Raw genomic sequence first — 18,410 nt, 5'->3', positions numbered from 1 at the left:
AAAAATAAATTTAAAAATCCAGCACTTTACCTCAAGGAAATCATACTGGCAGTTGTCGGATGCTTCGAGGTCAAAGGCATTAAATGTCAACTGAATATAGTATTCTTCAGGGGTTTCAACATTTCGATTCCTAACGACGTTGGCGGCTAAGGATTTGTCACAGTCAAAATCATTAGGGTAGTTCTCATCGTTGCCGAATCCAGGGGAGCTTTCAGTATACTGGAGAGTTCCCTCGAGCCTGGTGGTCGTGTCGCAGCCGAAGGGAGATGGACAGATCTCTAAAAAGCATATGCGTGTTTCTATTGGTCTTTCAGGGGCGATGCACTCCGTCTCGTCGACAACAGCGCTAGAAGGGTCCTTGCTGGCCTGGCAGGCGACAGTACGCGTTTCTTCTCCTTCACCACAGCTTACCGAACACTACAAAGGAGAAACAACATCAGCCCAAACATAAAAAAGGGATTCAAAAATTAAACAAATGCTACTCTTAGAGTTGAACCAGAAGGGTGTCGTGGCGGAACTGATAAGACTGTGTGGGGTCGAATTCCGGTTGCGACACTTGCGTCCCTTCAAAAGACACTTAACTGTAATTGCTTCTCTCCAACCAGGGGGTAAATGAGTACCTGTAATTGATTTAGCTTTAATAGAAGTGTTTGTTTGTTGCACAGTCTGTATACTCCCCAGGAAGATGGTTCAAGGAATGAATTATATAATATAGCCCAGTGATCAGGGGTAATAATGTTAGAAGCGCTTTGAAATGCCCTTCAGGTGTGTAAAGGGCTATAAAAAACCCCAATTATTACTATTATCATTATTAAATTAATAAAGAGAGTCACGATATTTTACCTCAGTCCATGCTGATGTTGTCCAGGAGGCTGTGCATGGATCAAGATTGCAATTTCGGACCGTCAATGGTCTGTCCCCAATGGCGCAGAGCGAGTCGTTCACCTGAGCGAAGTTCTCGTTCAAATTAAAGCAGAAGACATCGCGCATTTCAATTCCACCCCCACATGTGACACTGCAAGCTCCCCATCCGTACGCTAGCCACAGGTATCTGAAATCAGAGATTAACAATTAAGACGTTGGAAATCACGTGTTATTAAGAGTAGAAGTTTGTTTAGAGATGTTTGATTGGCACAAAGGGGAGTTTTGTCTTGGTTGGCAACAGATCGAGGGTTTAAAGATTCTTACTAAGCAGTTCTAAAGAGGGGATTTGGTTCAAATCTGAGCCAAATCTCATGGCTCTGCTAAACGTCAAATTCTGCGCTAACAATCACCATTCTCCGCTTGTACGGTAAGCCCCGAATTTATGCGCTAGCTGCGTAAGCAAAGAATGCCTAGTTATGTAGATTATGCTAACCCGTACAAAAACGCTTGACATAAGCGCAATAAGCGCAGAGTGCCCTGCTTTTCCAAGCGCTGATCCCTTGTTTATGGTAAGCAGAGTCATGACATTGGGCGCTGCACACATGGTATGGTTACCATTTTTATATTTCTACTGTATTTTTTAATTATAATTCTGCCCGACAGTTGCGACGAATAGATTTGAATAATAATAATATTTCTAATTTTGGCTTACTCTGTTGGGCATTCCACTCCAGTATCGCATGTCTGACTGGCTGTTGGTCTGTCCTCTGGTACACATAGGGAATCAGCAACTAATACAGAAGAACCTGGAAATTCAACACAGTATACCAGCCGGCTCTGCACACCAACGTCACAGGTCACTGAGCACTGAAAACAAATAAATCAACAACAATAAACAAATGCTTACATACTTTGAGTCAAGATAAGGTAAAACATCATCAAGGGGAAAACATTCTACATCTTATTGACAAGTTACAGCATAACTAATAGTAGCAGCTATAGATTTGAACAATCTCTATGAGTCAAGATAATGTACAGCACTGGTAATGTTGGAAGAACTGCTTACAGATGTACACACACAAGTCAAGATTAGGTTCATCATCTTCAATGCTGGTGCACAAATTGCACCCGTAAACCATATCATTTCAGAAGGTAGAATTTTCAAACCTAGTTGATTCACAAAATAAACACAACAAATTCCAACAGAATTTTGAGTTAACGACAAAAGATAAAACATTCTTACCCCATTGAAGTCGGATGTCTCCCAGACAGGATTTAAGCAATTTGAGGGCGCTTCACATGCTCTCGTGAGATCTGGCAACACGATACCATTATCCAGACAAACCTGGTTGTCGACGCGTACAAGTTCATTTCCAGAGCGCGAGATGCAAATCACAAGGCGCGTCTGAATTCCACTGCAGTTGCATGCGCCAAACGGTCCATTTACAAACTGATAGCTAAAGAAAGGAAACAAATTGGAGGTTATTTAAAGTTGGCTTGAGACGCTTGTGTTTAATGTTCTCTGGAACATCCTATTGGTCATGAAATTACACAGAGTTTCATAGAACTGCTTTAGCAGCAAATATTGCTTAACAAATTTTTGCTAAGCATAAATGAACAGGATACCAGTCACAAATTGTGCATGTTGAATGTTAATTTGACTGGTAACTTAATTCTGGTAAGCTAATTTTTGTTGGGCTTTCTACTTTTGTGCTTAACCCTTTGAGGGTGGCAGCAGCTACGGCCGCTTATCTATTCCGAAATGCTGTGGACTGTGTATGTGGTATGCTGTTGAATGCAGTCTGTGGCCAGTACAGCTGTGGGGAAACAAAGGCTGCTATGCAGTCATGCGTGTAAGCTGGGCATTAAGGCCTGATCATACCGGCGTTAATTGGGCCAAGAACTAGAGGTCTACTCACATGACATCACAGGACTGGAGATTGCAAGGCTCTGTCGAGGCTGGTCTCTCTCCAGGACAGTTCGCATCATTCACAATCTCACTAGTGTCATTGTTGATACAGATAACGGTACGCATTCTCAGACCGTCACCACATGTTTCACTGCACTGTAATCAAAACACGTTCAACAATCAATGAGAGACGTTTGAGACACTGGTGGCGGCAGACAAAGTGGTCCTTTTTTGCAGCTCACATGCTCAGGTCTGAGCACACGCACAACTGGCGCCTTACTGGCGAGAAAAACTGTGAAAAAGGACCGTCCATTAAAAAGCTCCATTTTTTGTCATGTGTCTAGTTTTCTCTGCCAATAATGAATACTGATTTTTTTTCACACCAAGAATGGGCCAGACTACTGAACCTTTCTTGCCTCAGTGTGGCAACATTGATACGGATGAGAGAGAAACAAGCTGTGGCAATAAAGGTCTATAAAAAATTATAAAATATTCAATGACTTCAGCAGTAGCGTGGATAACTGCAAACTTCAATTTCTAAACAGTTGTCCCTCCTGGCAATGACAAGTATTGTCTGTGAGAAAATGGAAACATTACCTCTCCAAAGTTTCCAAATTGATAGATGAAGGTTGGGCATTCATCAAAAAGACAGACTATGGTCGAGACTGGTGGTATAAGGTTCAGATCCAGGCAAGCCTGCACATCAACTGGCTCATCGTTCTGGTTCACGCACTGGACGTCACGTGTTCTCACTCCAGAACCACAGGTTACTGAACACTGTCAGGGAAATTAGGAGCGAATTCTGTTGGTTAGTTTCAAGGTTTAAAAGGGGAGTACTTAATTATCTCTTATAATTAATTATAACATTTTATGATTTTTTTGTTGTTGAAAATTTGTATCCATCCTGCTATTAGCGCTCGCGCTGTTGGGTGCTAAATAACAAAAAATGAAATAAATAATAATATTTAATCAATCATCTCTTACATCAGTATATGCTCCGATACTGTAGCGGTACAAAGGTGCACACGCCGGCAGCGTACACACACGCTCCGTAGCCAAGTCATCAATACCAAAGTTGACGCAGAGATCCATGGCAACCTGCTGTCCATCCTGGTTCAAGCACACAACCACCCGGGTTTCCACCCCAGTACCACAGCTCACTGAACAGGCACCATAGTCCCCTCTAACGGCTGTGTAAGTACTGACTGGACACGCTGGTTGGTTACAGGGTAGCTCTGTGGGCAAGGGAGCTAGATTGGCAGCTTCACATACTGAGTTAGCGACCACACGATTCTCCGCGTTGACGCAGAAGATTTGGCGTGTTTGGATACCAGTTCCACAGGTTACAGAGCACTGAAATGAATCAATAAATTACAGAATTAATAACAATGAAAACTTTCATCCATGCTGCATCTCTGTAACAAAATGTTAGTAGTTAAAAATGGAGACTGTATTCATGTTTATTACTCACCGTGCTGAGTTGTCCAGGGATGTAGCGGATATTTTCTTGACAGGCAACGTTAACACTGCATGCCTGGGTGGCTGAAGGCGCTATTAGACCAGCATTGGTACAGGCAATATCATTAACGATTTCTCCAAGGTTGTTGCGGCAGGTCACACTTCGGGTCTGTACTCCTAACCCACAAGTAACTGAGCACTATAAAGAAAAACAAATCTCAATTAAGATTTATATCATCCCAAACTTTTACATTTGAAAATCAGTCAGAAATTAAATCAAAATTAGAGACTTTCTTTGGAGGTGTTAGGCGCAAGATATAAAAGCAGTTGTTATTATTATTATTAAAACCAAATATGTCAAACCATGGGCCATGTAGCCACCCCTTGGTAGGTGCTGAAGGTTAAAGTTTATCAAACTTTTTAACACAACTCGGGACGGTACCGAGTATACAAAGCTTAATACACAATGGTGTGAGGGTCGGAAAAGTACTTTTGCTTTAGTGGATCGAGGGGTCTCAATGTTACACATTGGAGTAGGGCAACTTCAACTAGGACTTCAACTAACCTCTCCAAACTCTCCCAAGAAATAGCTGACAGTGACAGGGCAAGTCACTCCAGTTGCACAGCTCTGGGTAGATGCAGGCCTCGTGTTGGCGTTACAGAGCGACTCAGAGACGGAATTGCCGTTGGTGGCGTCTTGACAGATTATTGTTCTCGTTTGGAAACCGTCACCACATGTGACTGAGCAAGCACCGACTGCTACTATCACAAAGGAGTACCTGTCGACAAGAAACACATGCAATCCGGATATAGAATTGGTTTTGCTAACAAAACAGTTGCTGGCAGTGTAAGCACTTTACATAACCCACCATATACGTCATTAAGGTCAGCCAATGCTACAAATCAGCAATCGCCAACGAGTGGACAAACATCAAAGAGTGACAGAGTTATGGAACATTTTTGTTGTATTTAAACCACAAACCATTTGAGTTGATACAAAGTAATACAGCTTTTTCATGAGGATCAATCCAGACAAAACCACAACCCTGTAGTGGCGTTACATTATTTATTTTACCTGCATGCATTGTCCTCACAAGCCTGAGTAGTTGATGGAACATCAGCGGGACAGCGAGAAAGGTCCGTTACTCGAATAGTTGTGCCGTCATCGTGCTGTTCAACGCAGAGTACCGAGCGGGTTGCTATGCAGGTTGACGCATCACAGACAAAACTACCAGACAACCAGCTGTAATGCAATCAAATTCATTTGTTAATTAAAATGACATCGAAAGCTGGATTGAAGTCTCCTTATGCGTGTTTGTTTTAATGCTACATACAAAATGTGGACCTGCAAACAAAAAGAAGTCAACATAATGTAGGGACTTGAAACACTATGTGGACTTACATACGTCCACACATTGTTATTTACAGTGTTGGAGAATACAATTTTTCTTATGTGTACAGAACACAGTAATGTCCACAAAGTGTCTGCAACACAGAGCTGTGTGGGGTGGGGTTCCTACCAGTTGAAACTGGAGGCTTGTACAAACAAGTTTTTATTTTTTTAAATTTTTTACAGAGCCAGGATGTCATAGCTTTGTTTTTCAGATACAAAACCAAAAGGGACATCGTAAAAGTGAGACCAACAAACTTCTCTAGAAGCAAATGTGACCAATGATTGTTTGGAGTCAAGAGATAATTAGGATACATTTGAATAATAAAGCATGTACTTACAACGAGAACAGAACAAAATGAATATACAAGTTTTATCATGGGAAAAAATGAAAATAATAATGGTGCCTTGAGAACATAAACCATTACAAATGGGCTGTAACTTGGGGTTGAACAAAGTAAAATTTAATACCAACTGAGCTATCTAGCTCTTAGCTGGCCATCTCGCCCATGTTGGTGATCTCTTTATTTTGTCAATATCTTTGTTCGGGGTGCCAGTCAGTCAGCTTTCCTTGTGGTCTATAACAAAATAAAACTAGATACTTACAAGGGAATGCATTCTCCGCCATCGCAGACCAAGGTACTGTAGACTTTCATGCATTCACCTTGGATACAAATCTACAATAAATGAAGAAGGTAAAAAAATTGGATCAATTTGACGTATATGGACCCCTTCCACTACAGAAAAAGAAAGTACAATTGAAAGTGTGGATTGAAGGTTTGGAGTTTCATTTAGAGAGGGCAAGGCCATTTTCATTTTACAAAGGGTACCACTGCAAAATCTTAAAATCTATAAGAGACAGTAAAAAGGGCACCAAGGCCAAGGGTAGGGCATCGGAGCCAATTGCAGTTGATTCTTAAGGCCTTGGATTATTAGGGACATAATCTTTTAATCAACGTCCCGTCTAACAAAGCTAGTAACACCCACCAAGCTGCAGGTTTGTGTGCAGTTGACATTGTGCCAGTTTTTTAAAGATTTATTTCAGCCGTTTAAAGTTCAAACCTCCATCTGAATGTGCAGCAAGGGACGACCACACAAAAGCAGATATAAACAATACTTGCTGTCTTTTGAAAAATAAATCTGACTTCCACTAAAAAATACCAGGGTTCAAGACTTTTGATCAAGCAGAGAATATTTACTTAAATGTGAGCCATCATAAATTTAATCTTACATCTCTTTTGGTTCCACAGCGTGTTCCATCGAGTGGAGGACTCAGGGTTGATTCAGGTTCTCCCTTTCCAGTCTTACACACAAGAGCTTTGCAGATCTCCTGTAAACACAAATACAAAACAGATAGACAATACAAAAACATTTCAAAAATAATTTCTTGATCTCCCAAACACAAAAATTAGAATAATATTTTCAGATCCTGACTGTTACATAAATGTGTGAAAGTTTATTTTGATATAGGGTTGAACGAAGAATGACTACAGCTGGATTTGAACCAACGACCTACAGATTCTAGCCAGATGATCTAGTCTCCCTATTTTATCAATATCGTAGTGGTCAATTGTTTGAAATATCAAGGGATAAACAACATGGTTTATTATTTGATAATGTTAACTTACAGGTTTATTCAGGACTTCAGACGCAACCAGGCTGTTCTTATTGAATGTCATGGCACACTGCTGGCTAGCGTTGTAGTGGAATCCAGGCATGGGGACGGAAGATGCGGAGTGTTTCCTCAGAGACTTAGGAGTATTTTTCAAGCACTTGGACTCGGGACGGCTGTAGAAGTACAAAGATCACACTCAGTTCAATTGCGAATTCCAGTCAGATTTCTAATTAATGGAGCAGAACTATAAACCTGCCTATCCTAACTTTAACTTTAAGGTCAGGTTGGTGTAGTAGTGTCTTTCCTTGCCTTCCACCTCCGGGGCCCAGGTTTGAATCCCACCAGGGGCACTATGTGGATTGGGTTTCCGTCCCTACCTGACTGCGTGGGTTTTCCCTGGAATGATTCTCTGGGGTTTTCCTCCCACATCTAAAACTGAAACTTCTACATTGTCTTCTCTCTTCTCATTTGGCTCTAATAAAAATTTATTGGTATCCAGAATTTATGAAAAATTTATTCTGTCTTCGCCTAGTCTATACACCCCTTTTCAAATAGCATGCAACATCAATCAAAACATGATCATTCCAAACCTCTTCTAAGTAAAGATTATCATATATGTTTGCCACCCTTGTCTTGCAAAGTTTCTTTACAGCATGTAAAGCTTCAACTTACCTCAAGAAGTCGAGAAGATCATTTCGGCTACACTCAGACCATTGGAAGGCCTCAGGTCCAGTAGAGTGTACGGTAGCCATGATATTCTTCTTGTTAACGCAATCACTCAAGCCTCCATCATGATACATACCAAGACTGTTAAACAAGAGCAAGGAGAACAGTATATAACTTTTGAGAGAAGTATTTAAAAAAAAAACCAATTTTTCCTGGAAAACTATAGTTTCAGAAAATATTTTGTTTTTTGTCTTTTGTATAATTGTAAATGGTGTAATTTGTCTTCAATATAATTTAAATTTTTCTACTGCTCGAGACAATTGACCACTTTCTTACAAGTGTGTGTGAAGAAATGATGAAGTTGTTTCATCTCCATCTGTAAAAAACCTTACTAAAACTTAATGATGTACATTTTCAAAAAGCTAACAATGATGGCAAGTTAGTTGAACATAACAAAAGCAATGACAATGGCTTTTATTTGTGTAAACAAAATAATCAGTTTTATTCATCAATTTCAGGGATTATTTTTAATTCTCGAGTTACCTGTGCCCAATCTCATGAGTAAGAGTAAAGATCAATCCACTTGGTCCATGATCTTGTCCAATCACACAACGTCTCTTAGGGTCACATGCTCCACCTACATCCTTAGCTTTACCCATGACCTGATGACTGCCAGCCGATACCAAGTCACGTCTGTCAAACAATAAGAGAAAAACTTTATTAATAAAGCAAGAAAATAGAATTAGCTGTTGCTATCAACTTACAAACCAAATAGACCGTTGGTATGAATGCAGCAAATAGTTAATTTTTACCCTAGCAAAGTCTTTCTCGAAGGCTATTTTTTATAATAAGTATAATAAGAGCAGTATCATTATTCATGTGAAAATTAATTAATAAAAATAGTTGGTTCCAAACACCCTAGTAGCCACATTTGTTGCTGCAAAGCCAAAAAGCCCAAAGGGATCACCTTACTCCAGACTAACAACAAACAGCAACAAGACCTTCAATTCACTCATTCACCTCCAGTCCATGATTCAATTCAACATGTTCAAGAGATGGGAATCAGAGATCATTACAATCAATTTCAGACTTTATTTCCTCTCAAAAAATCTCTCGCTAGCCCGCCCCCTCCCCCTATTGTGTTCATTGTGTGCTTGGAATCTCAGGAAATCTTTTAGAGGATTTAAGAAGGGTGGTTATCTTAATAAGAAGAGGAAAATGTCATGCAGGACAAGTAATTGAACAAGGATATATTTATTTTATTTGCAAGTCGTTGCCTCATCTCACTCCAGTATAATCTTACCTTGTAATTAGGATCGAAATGTCAGATTTGCTGTCCATTTGCCAAGAGCAGAAACTGTCCAGAGTCTCATCCAGATTCTCAGATAGTTGCAGGTCATCCTAAACAATATTAAGATAAAAATATTACAGTATAAATAATGTGAAAAACCGAGTTCGAAAACCCCGGTATGGTTTTTCAGTCACAGGTGCTACTTATTGTAACAGCGCCCTCAAGTGTTTCAAACTATTCAAGTTAAAGCAAATATACGGTGTATTAAAAGTGCCATGAAAAAAGTTGTCTGCAATTATATTTACCTGAGGCGACTCGATGATTTTGATGTCTGTGATGCGGAGATTGACTTGGACACCGAGACTAGAATCCTTCAGCATACCTGCCACCTATACACAAAAATAAAATAACAAATATTTTAAATTGCAACAATAATTTGTTGAACCTGCTACTCGCACAGAATGTTTATAATCATAGCAAAGTTGATTAAACAGTGTTTTAGTTTGACTTGTTGAAACGTCATGGAAACAGATGAAACGAATCGTTTTAAGCCCCCAAACTTTTTGACCAATCACAGACATCGTTACATACCTGGTTCATGATGGTGAGAATGTACTCTTCAGTATTGGTTCCATAAATTTTGAACATCATGTCGTCTGCAACCACCGAAGCTTCAACGTAAATCGGCTCTTCAATTGTGGACCTTTTCTGCCTCTCGCTGGAAGTTATTCTTTCAGCTGCAAAAGAAAAGGGAAGAAAATGGTATTCGTAAATACAGATGCATCAATTAACTGCTCGTCTTGGTTATAAAAATCGCCTGCTTTGTTTTTAAGTTATGGCTTTTGTGTGTTTCGGTGGTAGACTCATTCTCCTTTGTCACAGACAGTGAAATTTGCCACCACTGTTGATTTTTTTTTCTGAGGAAGTTTCCACTTCAAATGCAATTTTTCGTCTTAAAAGAAATTCAGAATCTGTATTACCAGCATCTGTTGCATGGAGGTATTATAAAACATTGAAACTTAATTCGCTACAAAATAACGCGCACAATTTTGTTTCACCCAAAATTGATTTGTATGTGCCATTAGCTAGGCGTTATCGACAAAGTTTCATTTAACAAGAATGTTTTGATAAACAAATTTGGCAGTAGTTTAGCTTACTTTGCATGTCACACGCCTCGATGTTCACGCTTCTTCTAAGCACCATATGCATGTTTTTCGTGACCGGTTCATCCACTGTTGTTTTATCATCAGCGGCTAGTAGCTCCTGGTGTTTTGGAAGGAGAGGTTGGATGTGGAAAACGGCTCCCTTCGTCTTGACTGTAGCCTCAATCTAAACAAGTCAAAAGAAAGTGAAAGAATAACTTTACAAATTTCCATTCCGGATTTGTTTTTTTGTTTTTTTTTAGGTCAATGATTTGACTAAAAAACATCAGTCTTAACTGATGCCTCGATCTAAAGTACAGTTAAAGTGAAATAATAAGTTAACATATTAAGTTTAATTATTTGAACTTTAACAGTTTGAGAAAGCTGCAAAAAGCAGTGTAAATGTTTGCTTCCGCTTGCACAAAAATTGCAAGACAGTGAAGCAAAAGTAACAGTGATAATTTAGTTTGTATTACCAAAACTTAATCTTACACATCTACTGGCACGTCGACTAAATCGGTTTCAAAATATTTTCTTCAATATTGTAGAGTTGGTTTAAAATTAAAATAAATTTTTTAAATTAAATCTGGAGGTGAAACCCTTACCTTATCGCCGCAAATGCTGGCTGAAACGTGAGATTTGTCATGTTTCTTAGACGTCCCCTCGTACAGATCGCAATTATTACTGATTTGGCTCAATTTAACTTTTCCATCTTGGCTAACTTTATGTAAGACGGTTGCAGCGTCGATAAGACCTCGCTTGCCATTGAGATCGAGGTTGAAATCCTCACCAAAGGCTTCAAAGGATGCTTGATGTAGAGCGGCTTTGCCAGGGGCAGCTCGACTCAATCGGCTCGGTGACACCAGCTCGAAATCTTGCACTGAGAAGAAAGGAAAAATTGAAATGAGTCGTCTGCAAGATGTTTTTTGAAAGCGGCGAGTCTTACAATACATCAAGGTAACCAGTACAAAAGGGATAAAATAACGGACACTAGAAATTCTTGTTCAAGAAAAGACAAGGTCGCATCTTTGTTGTAGATCGAGGCCTTATAAACCCTTATGAACTCAAGGAAATCAACGCCATTCTTGTACATGTATCAAACATTATCGAACACCGGGTGTTTCATTTGAATAACTATAAATGCATTTTATTATTGTCATGTCAAAATTGTCATAAAAAGTGATATTTTAGTAGAGAGGATTTAAGGTAACATGATATTGTGACTTTTACCTTCCTTTTGGCCGAAATAATAAAGACGATCCTCCGAGCTCAGCTCGATATTCTGTGGGAAAGAAACGGAATTTGTTTTATCAAAATACATATCAATTAGTATATTTGTTGTGCAGAACAATAGATGCAAAGGACGGTGACTGGGTCCGAATCCAACCGAGTGATTTGCATGCGTTTTGTGCGCATTACTCTGGAAAGTTGGCCTACTGAGTATATAAAGGAAAATCAACCCAGCTCTGAATTTTTTATATAACCACAAGAATGCATCCTTTATGATGATAAACCTTCGACTATAACGTTATATTAAAGTCTAAGAACTAAATTGATTCTTTCTTTTTGCACAAGAAATCTTTATCAAATATAGAAAAATCAACCCAGTTTATTGAATTTTTCTGCTAAGTGATTTCCTCCAGTCACAATTCGATTGCTTTCTAATGCTGCCTTGGCAAAGGAATTTCCGCTGGCGTGATTCGTTTACACAACAGGGATTAACATAAGGGAGGTATTTGTAGATGGCTAACAATAGAACCCGAAGACTGTCACGGCATGGTATAGTGTGAGATGGGGCCATAAAAAGTCAATCACAATGAACCCAGCATGCTAGCAGTCAGGCCGGCTATGTTGGTTGAACGGGTATAGCTTTCCACACACTAATGGTAAAATGCACTACCATGATTCATGATTCAACTCAGCACCTTCTAAAAAGTTTCACTTTTATTGAGGTGCCATGATAATAACCAAATTAAAGATACCAATGCTTAAACACTATAAGACTTACAAGACACACAGGTGCAGAACAAATTAATATGGATTGATTGTAGGTTATCGAGTTAATAATTGACCCAGAGTTGACCAGATTATTTGTTAATTTGCATGTGAATATAGCCCGAGATTTCTCCACGTTGCACAAGGCATTCTCCTCACTGGGTCATTACATCTTGCTCTATGGTCATTACATATCCATCCCTACTTATTTTACATATAGAGCTAGACCACCATTGCAATGAACTAGCACCAGTTGTTAAAGACCTGTTGAAACTTTCTACGTAGAAAGCCATAAGGAAGATTTTCCTTGAGTATTTTTTGTGTGAAGATGAACTTTTTTTAAAGTTCCACGTTTTTCATTCCTCCGTCTTCGAGTAGACTTCTACTGGGAAGATTGTATCCAATTAATTTGATTTGTCGCCACAATTCATTTTGATTGTAATCACATTGACTGGGAAGTTTTAGTGGAAATTCAGACAGACGCGAATAGTTATACTTTTGACACAAAAGAAAAGTAAAAGAAAACAAATTCTTATTGTGAACTAGCTTCCTTTAATAACCGGAAAACATTTCCTGCTACCAATTTTGCACTCATTCTTAATCAGCAGAAGGAATATCTCATTCGAGTAAATGAGACACTTATTTAATTCATAACGAATGAAAAAGAGGCGGCAGGTTACCGATTTGTTTCTAAAAATGTTTCTAAAATTTCATAGAAACATTCAATTATTAACATTGTTGTATGATTTTACTATTTACAAAACCGCTTTATTATGAACTTTCTATTTCATTTTGTTGACGGCTCTTGGTAATTGGTTTCAATTAATCAAATTCTTTGCTCTTAGTGAATCCGACCAGTCAGAACCGGAAAGTTGACCATACGGCCAGTGGTGTCCAAACACCCTTCACTTCGAGATTTCAGAAGCTTTATGCACAAACCAAGCAAACAATGCCTTTGCAAAGAGCGGCTTACATAACGCTTGAAATGGCGCATTGTTAACATGGATTTCTAGAAGGGTTTTGACTTGCTAATATGGGGGATAGGTAGGACACAACCGACACCCTGACCCCAAGGTGGTCTGAGGACTTTGGGGAAACCAGGGTACGCCAGACGGCCAACGCCCACGTTAGATACTCTGACTCATTTCATGTTTTGGGTGGTGTATGAGAAGTTGTGTCTGTTTAGATTTGTTTACATTTCTGGATGACAACATCTTATATGACAAAGTGATAGAAAATTGCATTTGGAGCAAATAACTTCCCCTTGCTTCAACCGAGAAGGAAATTTCATTCCTCAATGCTTCATCCAAAAGTGCTCACGAGCCCATACATAGCGATGCAAGGCATATACATGTGCAATGTATATACATTAACGTTGCTATTCATAAATAGCAAACAGAAAGATTATATAAGTTTGAAATGGACCCCAAAATTAAAGTGAGTGAAAAGTTACAAATTTAAAATTGACAATGTACTACAGCACTTAAAGGTATACAGAGAGGAATAAGAAGTTGACAGATTTCAATATGAAATAAAATTGCAACTTGTTTACACAATTTGAGAAGTTGTTTTGGATAACTTTCCGTATGGCGCCACCACTTTTCCAACCTTTTTTTACAAAAAGGGATATCTCATTGAGGTAAATTAGATACTATATTATTTCATATCGAATGAAAAAGTGGTGGCGCCATACGCAAACTTTTCCGTTGTTTTTGCCTTGAAAGAAATAGTGGCAGTCAGATCGGATATTATTATTTCCTAAGAAATCAACAATTTGAAAAATCTATTCCTGAACTCTACAACTATAGGGCTAAGAGAAGCTTGCAATAACACTAATGTGTGATTATCTCGTTTGGGAAGAGATAATTATCATGGTGTTACCGAAACCTCTCTCTGTTACCACCACATTCAAAGTTTCAAATCCTACTTGGAATCTACACTACAGAAATTAAAGCCTATGGATAACTTTCTGTATGGCGCAACCACTTTTTCACTCACAAAAAGGGATAATTTATTGAGGTTAATTAAATACTGATTATTATTTCATATCACAAAAAGGGATATTTAATTGAGGTAAATTAAATACTATATCATTATTTCATATCGAGTGAAAAAGTGGTGGCGCCATACGGAAAGTTATCCGACGTGCACAGGCGTTTTAGCAAAAGTAAACATTATTTTAGCCGAAATGGAAATGGGCGTTTCATTTTTTACAAAGTTAAGACCCAACTTTAAAATGTTTGTAAAATATAACACGTTTTTGCTCAAGAATAAAGATGATCGTTATTGCTTTTTTAAACAGGCCGACCAAAGTAATTTTGCATTGGACAAAATGCAGAACAATTATGCGGTCAGTTTTGAAAATCAAACTTCTTAAAACAAGAAATCTGGAAGGGCGTTTTTGTTCATTCATAAACTGCCACGTGCAGCCAATTGGCCAATCACAGTAGAGTGCGGTTAGGCGTCATCGATTTAATTTTCGATCTAGGACGGGGTGTGGTGAATCCGGTGTGGTCAGCGTATGGGAATTTCTCATGGTAGCGCCAAATGAAGCGATCTAAAACACAAACTTATTTACAAATTGTAGCAAATTGGCCAAAAACATCTCGAAATATTGAACAACTTGCTAATGCAGTTTGTGGACTTTACATAACATGTATGGGTGTCCCATTTATGCAACAAATTAGTTTAAGAGCGCCACCTCGCCCCATTATTAACGACATCCATGCTGTACATTAAAAAAAAAAAAAAAAAAAAAAAGGAAAATCATCAAGAACTTTTCAAATCTGGCTCTGAATATAAAGGATTGTTTACCTGAGTTAGTGGTTTGGCGAAGTACGGTGTTGCTAAACATAAGAGGCAGACAGCCACGGAGGCAACGCCGAGTAACCTGGACTCCATGACGGCGGACAGACGGTGATGAACCAGCAAAAACCGTCTTAGCACCAAACTGAAGACTGTACTCACTCTGCCGATAAGTGATATCCAGATCTAGGTACTCTCACTAAAGCCCCTCCCAAACGGCTCATACTCTTTTTATCCCCTTCTGAAGTGAGTTACGTAAGCGCACCCCTAGAGTCTTTCATAGTTAAATTTGTTGGCGTCTTATTCTTCTCATTTGCGAAGAGGGGGTTTTAGGATTAGAAAGTGATTCGGAGGGGCAAATTGAATCAGTCAATTTAATTAAATCAAGTTATATAGTTTTACAAACAAACCTATCATCTTTAAGGAAACATTTGGTGTAGAAAAAGTATCGCAATCTGATTAATGGACACAGCACACAATACTTGAATACAGAGGCTAAATTACCGATAGGTTATTCTTAAAAAAAGTGTCGAGAAAAGTAACTTAACTTCTCCATAAATATACAAGGACCGACAATTATAGTGGAAATTACGAAGACGATTTTTTGGCACCGCATTTTTATTTCAAGGAAATTAAAGTGTAAAGATGGCTTTTAAAATTGTTTCTCCCTGCCTACAATTAAACATTAATATAAATACGTTCTCAACTCCTGGTTGTAAAAATAAAAAGCACTTGATGTTATTTCAAAATTGAGTATATTAAATTGTTCATTTAAATGAATATCATTTAACTTCCGATTATAAAACAAAAAGCCCTTGATATTGTTTCAAATCGATTGAGTAATTTGAATTTCTGGGAAAGAAACAAAACACCGAACACATCTAACTTGGAAGCGCGAATTGAGCCTTCCCTCCGGCCGAGTGGTCCTGTCTTTTCACCCCATTGTTACCGGGTGATGAAGCCAGGGCCAGGACCCGTGGAATGTCCCCGTTCTTTCGGCGTGATTGTGTGCCCGTTTACACTGAATAGTACGCCCCACTCCGGACAATGCTTACAAAATCACTCGCCATGACTTGAATAACCTGTTAATGTTTGACCCTTGCAGGGGTTACGAGAATGAGGATGGAGAACTCAGAAGAATGTCTTAGATTTTGGCAAAGTTTACACTGACCATACGAAGAGAACTAAATACATGATACCTCTATAAACATTATGTAATCTTTGAAGAATTACACCAACCAAAAGTTCAGTTGATAAAAAATAAATTGTTACTGATTACTCGCACACTTGAAGAAATTATTTTTGACAAGTACAAATTAATCACAAAGTTGTAAATTTTTATTTTGTTCTTAAAATGAAAACAATATTTTGTATTTTGAGTTAGCTGTTTTAAAACTGCTTATCAACCAAAAGGACCAGACAAATAATGGTATAAATGAAAACAAAAATAGAAATTGGCCTGAAATTTCAACCCTAAGCAGAATGTGTTTATCGAAGGCTATTTCTAAAGTCGTTTTTGTTTAATGTTTTCTTATGATTTTAGTTGATTACCAAGGACACGGTGACTAGAGAATCTTGCCACGGGGGGCGTTTATTTTAGTGATATAAACTATTAACGGATGAACAAAATTATATTTTTTGGTTTGTTTTAAGCTAAAGTTTTAAGCTTTGTTTTAAGTCAAAAAATTGACTTCCATAAATGGCCGACCGTGTTAGTCGACGAGGTAAAAGGAAAACCGTACAATTTCGAGGCATGTTTGGTGGATCATTGTATTCTACTTTTACAGCATCTTTCTACCTATATACATTTTATAACAAACGCTTTTCAAAGACCAACTCGACCGATCCAAGGCAACGTGTTCCTTTAAGATTTCTTCTTTTAACTACTTCCTGGGTCAGCCTCACACGGGGGGGGGGGGGGGGGGGTGGGGGGGGGGGGGGTCGGCCCTCACCCCAAACCTAACCCTCAATAATCCGGGTCACAAATTCTGACCGAGATTTGTTTTTATGTGTAAAGGTAAAACATAATTACAATACCTATGTTCTAATTATCAATAACGTCAATACGTCGATTGTCTGTCAAACTTATTTGTGAAGGTCTCTAAAAATGAACCTCACACATTACAACGTACACGGTCATAATTTTGGCTGGACTCTTTGAGCCTGAGTAAAACCAGAGAAGGGTTAAACACACACTATCCCACTACCCACCACCAACATTCCAGCTTCCTAGGAATACAAAAAAGTATGTCACAATGCTCCATAGCTTAACCCAAGGTTACAAAAAACACGCTGTTAATCCGGAACTATGTGGCGCCACAATGAACCATATACTTATTCGGCTAAGTGGGGTTATAATAATATAGGCATAGGCCCTATAATGCAATATCGATAACTAAGTGAACTTGTGGCAACTTTCCTTCAACGACTGCACTACCTTTGAGAGCAGATCAAAAACTCTGATATAATGACCAAACCGAGACTGCATCACTTTGCGATAACCATCTGAAATAATTATGCTGACGATATCTTTACTGCAATTTTTTACAATTATAAGTTTACAAACAAATCAAATAGGCCCCTAATCGTGACATATATTGTATGCCAATGTTATACCTACAGCGCTTTTCAGGATTAAAACACTTTTAAGAAAGCGAAAAGTTGTGTGTTCAGAGTGACGAAGCAACGCCGAAATCACCCAAAGCGGCAACAAAACTTAACCTGGATTCATTAACCTCAAGTTTCTACTGCTCATAGGTCGTTAACAAAAGTGACTTCCTTTTCTTTTGCTCAAGGACTCATTCTTAATTCTTTTCTGATTGGGATTGAGTGATTTGAATGAACACGAGCCTACGGTGTGGTGATTTCGATCCCACTGAAGATCGCGCAGTCAATGTGCGCATGTGGCCCACCGACGACACAACTTTTTTTTTTTTTTTTTTTTTTTTTTGCTATTTTCAGACCGCCGTTCTAGCACTTGTCTACTTCATGCATATTCTTGACATTGGATGATTAAGATTTGCAGTATTTCTTGAAGGTAGGCCAACATCCGATCTCACAAACTCGCCACGCCCTTGACAACCACTATACATGGAGGAACATTTTTACACATCATTTCAATGTTAAACAATATTTATACGGATTTTTTTTTAGTAGCTCGGTTGACAGCGAGTGAGGACGAAATAATAATATCTGCATTTTCAACCCGGGCTGGAGACGGCAGGCAAAAATGGCATTAAAATTGTACTGAATATTAACATAAACCACAAGGGTTT

General features: G+C 38.6%; 1 protein-coding gene across 1 annotated transcript in view; it reads right to left on the bottom strand.

The window, feature by feature from the left end:
• Positions 1–15,338, bottom strand: part of LOC139948318 (uncharacterized) — a 43,272-nt gene extending 27,934 nt beyond the window's left edge. Inside the window, exons 1-22 of the mRNA XM_071946432.1 lie at positions 15,145–15,338; positions 11,566–11,617; positions 10,941–11,215; positions 10,351–10,522; positions 9,785–9,930; positions 9,499–9,582; positions 9,206–9,303; positions 8,446–8,595; positions 7,909–8,043; positions 7,250–7,409; positions 6,853–6,951; positions 6,228–6,298; positions 5,307–5,474; positions 4,797–5,010; positions 4,245–4,430; positions 3,758–4,126; positions 3,371–3,550; positions 2,784–2,929; positions 2,108–2,321; positions 1,577–1,731; positions 844–1,051; positions 31–417 (exon numbers count right to left, since the gene is read on the bottom strand). Of these exons, the coding sequence (XP_071802533.1) occupies positions 31–417; positions 844–1,051; positions 1,577–1,731; positions 2,108–2,321; positions 2,784–2,929; positions 3,371–3,550; positions 3,758–4,126; positions 4,245–4,430; positions 4,797–5,010; positions 5,307–5,474; positions 6,228–6,298; positions 6,853–6,951; positions 7,250–7,409; positions 7,909–8,043; positions 8,446–8,595; positions 9,206–9,303; positions 9,499–9,582; positions 9,785–9,930; positions 10,351–10,522; positions 10,941–11,215; positions 11,566–11,617; positions 15,145–15,231 (3,756 nt within the window). The 5' untranslated portion in view covers positions 15,232–15,338. The remainder of the gene's footprint in view (positions 1–30; positions 418–843; positions 1,052–1,576; positions 1,732–2,107; positions 2,322–2,783; positions 2,930–3,370; positions 3,551–3,757; positions 4,127–4,244; positions 4,431–4,796; positions 5,011–5,306; positions 5,475–6,227; positions 6,299–6,852; positions 6,952–7,249; positions 7,410–7,908; positions 8,044–8,445; positions 8,596–9,205; positions 9,304–9,498; positions 9,583–9,784; positions 9,931–10,350; positions 10,523–10,940; positions 11,216–11,565; positions 11,618–15,144) is intronic.
• Positions 15,339–18,410: the final 3,072 nt, after the last annotated feature.

Source organism: Asterias amurensis, chromosome 15 (genome assembly GCF_032118995.1).
Source record: "Asterias amurensis chromosome 15, ASM3211899v1".
Classification (NCBI taxonomy): domain Eukaryota; kingdom Metazoa; phylum Echinodermata; class Asteroidea; order Forcipulatida; family Asteriidae; genus Asterias; species Asterias amurensis.
Note: the sequence above shows the minus strand (reverse complement) of the source record. Positions and strands in the feature narration are given on the sequence as shown.